The sequence below is a fragment of the Miscanthus floridulus genome, chromosome 1 (genome assembly GCF_019320115.1).
Source record: "Miscanthus floridulus cultivar M001 chromosome 1, ASM1932011v1, whole genome shotgun sequence".
Taxonomy (NCBI): Eukaryota; Viridiplantae; Streptophyta; class Magnoliopsida; order Poales; family Poaceae; genus Miscanthus; species Miscanthus floridulus.
Genome location: NC_089580.1, coordinates 42,699,455 through 42,705,046, shown reverse-complemented (window position 1 = coordinate 42,705,046; position 5,592 = coordinate 42,699,455). Strand labels below are relative to the sequence as shown.

Below are 5,592 nucleotides of genomic sequence, written 5' to 3'. Positions count from 1 at the left end.
AATATCCTAAAACAATAATAATCACAAACTAAATAATAAATACCTAAAATCTAAAAACTACCCACGTAAATCACAAACTAATTATCCTAATACAATAATAATCAAAATAACTTTAAATCAAGAGAGAGGTACCTTAGGAGCGGGCGGCCTTGATGCGCCGGCGTTCGTGGCGCGGCCGGCGAGGGTACTGCGAGGCGCGGGCGGCCGCGGCTGGCGGGAGTGGCCGGCGAGGGCGCGGCGTGGGCGGGCGCGGCCGCGTGCGGGCGCTGGAGGCGTGCGCTGGGTGGCGGCGGGGCGCGGCGGCTGGCTGGCGGCGTGCGCGGGCGGGCAGGGGTGCGTGCGGGCGGGGGGCTCGCGCGCTATATTTATTTGGCCCTGCCGCGCCATAGATCAGGGCGCGGCACTGCCGCGCCATGATGGGTGGCGCGGCAGGACCGGCCACGTCAGCGCCCCCCCGGCCGCCCCACGCCACATCAGCCGTTAAAAAAAAAATCTCCCTAGCTGCCTCAGCTGGCCACACCCGATCAATAGCCTTCCCTAGCCAGCCACAACCAACCACAACTAGTCGGCGGCCATCCCCAAGCCCCAGCCGGACACAACCGCTCCCAACCAGCCATAGCAAGCAACAGCCAGGTAGCAGTCGGCCACCACCAGTGATAGCTAGGCAGGGCCATGCTAGTGGTAGCTGTGGCCGTCCAGAGACCTCCAATAGTAGCTAGGGCATGCCAAGAACTAGGGTAAAGAAATGGTGGGAGCAGGAACAAACGTCGGGAGAAGTCACCCTTCCACACAGGTCTTTCCATGCGTATTGATTGGCTTTTTGAAGTATGGAAGCATTAGGAGTTTGAATAAGGAGTTGTTGGATAGAGCTTTTTTAACCCTGCTAAAACACTAAGATTAGGAGTTGGTTTCAGGAACTATTAGAGATGCTACGAGAAAATAGTATGATCTTCGCAAATGAGAGAATTGGTATCAGACTATGGACCGTAAAGTTCAAAGGGAAAGTCACATCTGTCGTCTTGGGCTAACACAAAGTAAGATCCTTAGACCAAATATTATGTAATTGTCTATTTGGTAGGGCTCCTGCTCCTAAAACGGCTCCGGCTCTAGCTCCTGTGTAAAAGTGGCTTCTTTGGTGATGCCAAAGTGCTTTAGAGAAATGTTTGACAAAATGAGAAAAATATTGAAATGTATGTTGTTTGAAAGGTACAAGAGGTCGACACTCGACGGTACTACAGAATCAACATCATTGTCGTTTAGTAAGTCATAACCCCCCTTCATCGTTGTTTTCGCAATTAAACTTAGATGCCAGCTAGAGCTTATAGTAAAGAAAAAAATATATCAACACACATAGAACAAAAGATCACGAATTATGGAAGGATAGGGTTAGATCTGTAAAAGAGACAAGCTTGGACTGGATTGAGCACCTTAAAACATTCTAGTGATTTGTTTGATAGAAATAGCATGATTGATACATGAAGTTAATTAGCTCTAGAATTTTGCATGACAAATCTTCCCTCTTGTAATCTCAAGATCTTTATAGAAGTTCCCAAGCATGTATTGCTATTTTCAACACGTTCGTTAAATTAGTTGCTCTTCCAAAGCAAACTAATTTTTGCACAGCTACTGCTTCTACACAGTGGCAGCTCCAGCGACAGCACCACACTCAAACCTGGCTCGTCTCTTACAGCAGTAGCTCACCCAAAAGTGCCGCAAGCAGATTACTCATTTGCATATCACAAAAGCGAGGAGGAGGTATATATTCTATCCGTAGCTACCGCACTCACAGTTTCAAAACTGTCCCCTTTTCTACCCAGTAGCTTACCTTTCGGATTCGAATGTTGTCTCTCCAAAGTCCAAAATATCTTCTGAGCTGAGCGCTTCTAGACTACTGCTACTTTTATCATCACGCAATAGCTCACTCGGTCTTGTCACCGTTTCTAATAAAACACATCCCGTCCAGAGAAGAAAGTGAGAAACTGAGCACGGCAGGAGAAGAGATATCAACGTCGAAGCCTCTCGACCATATCTTCTGGACCACGGTGGCATCGCATTCCCTCCAGGAGCAAACAAACCATCGAGTCACTCATCCCAGTCTGATTAAGCGGGTCATGTTGATTGGGAACCCATGCAGGAACAGAACTAGTAGCTCCCATGGTGGGGACACTGCAGTGACGGGCCCACGGCTACGGCTTCAATTAGCACTGCACAAATCCACCTCGATTAATCCAGCGTCTGCTCTTTTTTATTGTTATGGACCAGCGCAATCATGGCGGTCAGTTGTGATCATCAGTGAGAGTAACTGAATCCCACTTAGCACTAAGGACTACTAGCACACTAGATGCAGTGCAGGGTTAGACAAATATAATAAAATGAAAGCACTTGATAAGAAGAATTTGTACCATGATGTGGGTGGTTGTGGGCATTGTGGGGGCAAACGCTACCAGATGGACAGGAGTACAAGACCCCATTAGTTCTTTGCATTATTACTCCATTTCCGGTGCTGGTACACTACGGTACCACTGCATGTATGTATTATACAAAACCATAAAGGCGGTTTTAAGATGGCACCGGACGATCTGATCTTCCTTCAGACCTGTACTGAAGATACTCATCATGCCGACGAATGAAGTTTTTGCCGGTCAGTCAGTCAACAAATGGCTGGCAAAGGTTCAGTTTTCGCCTGCTGTTTTCTCTACATAATTTGCCTGTTTCTTTAAGATCATCGGATCAATGCTAAATGCTGGTGCTGGGAGCGGCAGGGCAGGCAAATTCAAGAGGTGCAGATATGGGGTTGAGTTCCCAATCTGACACGGAATCCGCTTTGTTAATTCTTGGAAGGGAGAAGCTGACGTGGGAAAGAAAGCAAAGCCAAAGGGGGCGTCGTGGAAAGTTTGGAGAGGTGAGAAAGCAGCTGCTGCATTGGCCATCGGCCACATCGCCCTCGCATGGGCAATGGCACGGAAGGCAGCAAAACTGAATTGCAAAACCCTGCTGCTGGCCGCTGTCTTTTGACCGCGATACGCCGTTTGGCCGGGTTCACGGGAGCCAGAAAAAAACGACCTCCTCCGGCTCGACAGAGGAAAGGAGGAGAGAAATACGGATTCGGTGAACAGTGTACCTACAGTCATGAAAAGTGATTCGGCAGCGGGAGGCGGAGCACGGCCAAACGGGACCAAAGCTGGACACGAAACGTGGCTCGCCTCACCAGTCATGAGTCACCACCACACCTGCTTCGGAGATCAAAACCACCTGCTTTTTAGACCTGACGAAATGGAGGGCTTCAGGGCTTTGGGCTTTTCGTTCTTGGCGGTCTCCCTGCAACTGCAAAGAGGACATCGTTCTTCTCGTACTCTCATCCTGCCTGCATGATTGAAGAATCCTATCCATCTAGCGGTAGCGGCCCCCAAAGATTTCACATTTTGTATTTGTAGTGTGGTGGATTTGCTTTTGTTTGGTGCCATCCAATACACATGCCTCGTAGAACACATACATGGGCCACACAGACAACATAAAACACCTCACTGACACTGAAATCTCCATGCGCAATTGCAATTTGCGAGGCAAGAAGAACAGGGGAACCAGCTAATTCTTGTCTAAGTAAGCTCATCTCCGTTTCACACACGCCAACCAAGAGACGAAGCAAAGAATGCTTCGAGGTCGCACACGCATGCTTCGAGGTCGCACACGCACACGCACACGCCTGTGCAGTGCAGTGCAGTGCAGTGCTCTGCGCCGGCGGCGCCGGCGCAGCTACCAGAAGAAGACGGACTCGGCGGCGGCGCGGGCCTTGCCGGCGCCGGAGAGGCGGCCGTAGCGGAGGCCGCCGCCGGTGGAGCGGCGTGGCAAGGAGGAGGAGCAGCGGCGGCGGGTGGCCCAGCCGAAGCAGAGGCGGAGGCGCGCGCGGAGGCGGCGGAGGCCCGTGGCCGCGGCGCGGCGCACGCTGCGGAGCCCCGCCCAGACGACGCGCCTGGGGCGCGCGCGCGGGGACCGCGGCGACTCGGCGTCGCGGGAGAAGTGGTAGCTCCGGAGGAACAGCTGACGCCGCTCCACCTGCCGCTCCCACCGCGCCATGTGCTCCAGGTACGGCCACGGCGCCACGCCGCCCGCGGCCCTCGTCGCCGCCGGCACGGACGCCACTCGCACGGACATGACGCTGGCTGTTCTTTCCTTCCTTGGCCGCTGGGTGCTCTGCTCTAGTGCTCTCCCCCGAGTCGGCTCTGCCTTGCGTGTCTCCGCACAGACAGGAACGGCAGGAAGTAGGCGAAGCGAGCCGCACGACGTCGAAGGAAGAGGAGGAGGTGAAGCTTGTGCGTCGAGGCGTGCGGAGTGGTGGACGTGGAAGTGGAAGAGGAGGAGAATTAATAGGGGGTGGCTGCCTGGCGAGCGCGGCGGCGAGGGGAAGGAGAGGAGGCGGAGACGTTTGGCTGCGCGAGAAGAGAAGGGGGAAGGGGAGATGGTTGGAGTGGGAGAGGGGAGAGGGGGGAGGGTGGGCGGCTTTATTATGCTTTCTTGGACGTTTTGCTTCCAAATGGGGGCTTTTTTTGCGAGTTTTAAAAGTAGAGATTAGGGGGTTTTGAGATGAATTTTAAAAATGAGGTTCTCCATGGACACTCTTTTGTCTTGCGATCCGTGTTTTCAAAGTCGTGTAAATTTCGATCCGACGTCCGTGCAAATAACTGTGGCGGTACCAATATGGATATGAGCTTTTTATGAATTATTGTTACGATAGTCGATGTAGAAAATGGTAGTTTCCAATAGTGCGCGAAACGGTCACGTTGCAAGTTCTTTCACCAAACATGAGTTTTAGTTGTGTGAACATGAACATACATTCCATTTCGAAACAGAAATATTATATAGGTTTCTGAGAGGCAGCGAATTTAGTAGTGCAGTCAAGTGATAAGTCAAGAAGTAGGGTAATAATTTTCGTGGATTATTATTATTAAGCGGGGAGATGGTAAGCCGGGCGGCATGGGCGCATGGCACACAAGAAGCGTGAGCCGGCGCGTGTGAAACTCGTTTCCAAGACAAGGCACGGAGGGGCTGATCGGTTACCGAACCAGGCATCGCTTCAACTTATTTGTCTGTTGTCTGTCGTGTTTAGTTTTCCGCCTCGCACATTTTGCTTTTTTCGGACGACACGATACATCTTTGATATAAGGGCCCATGTGTTACACACTCAAAACTCTTATTCATACATGCAACCAAACAAGATCACAACTCATACTGAATCAGCATCAAAGACAACCAAACATTACCGATGCACAATTTAAACGTGCATCTCACGATCTAGACCGGCTCTCCGGCTCTCCGTCACCCGAAGCAATCCGGAGGGGAGTAACAGCAGCACGTTCGTGGGTGGTCCACCAACCATGAATCAGACGGTATGGGTATGACTTTTTCCACCAGTGTTTACAGTAATAATAATAAATGGTTTGTTTAAGTATCCGGTATCCCTTCTCTACTCGTGGTGGTGTACGGACGGAGAAAGAACCGTTGGATGGGACAGGGTTTGACCCTTCACATGATGATCTCCATCACCATCAACAATGCCACCCCTGCGCTCCTGTGCTGTCACTCCGGATTCTCCAG

The 5,592-nt window shown here is 51.3% G+C and overlaps 1 protein-coding gene across 1 annotated transcript; it reads right to left on the bottom strand.

The window, feature by feature from the left end:
* Positions 1 to 2,563: 2,563 nt before the first annotated feature.
* On the bottom strand, positions 2,564 to 4,461 carry LOC136500210 (uncharacterized). The gene has a single exon (XM_066495603.1). It carries the CDS (start codon positions 4,150 to 4,152, stop codon positions 3,754 to 3,756), a length of 399 nt encoding a protein of 132 aa, XP_066351700.1. The 5' UTR covers positions 4,153 to 4,461; the 3' UTR covers positions 2,564 to 3,753.
* Between the last annotated feature and the right edge of the window lie 1,131 nt (positions 4,462 to 5,592).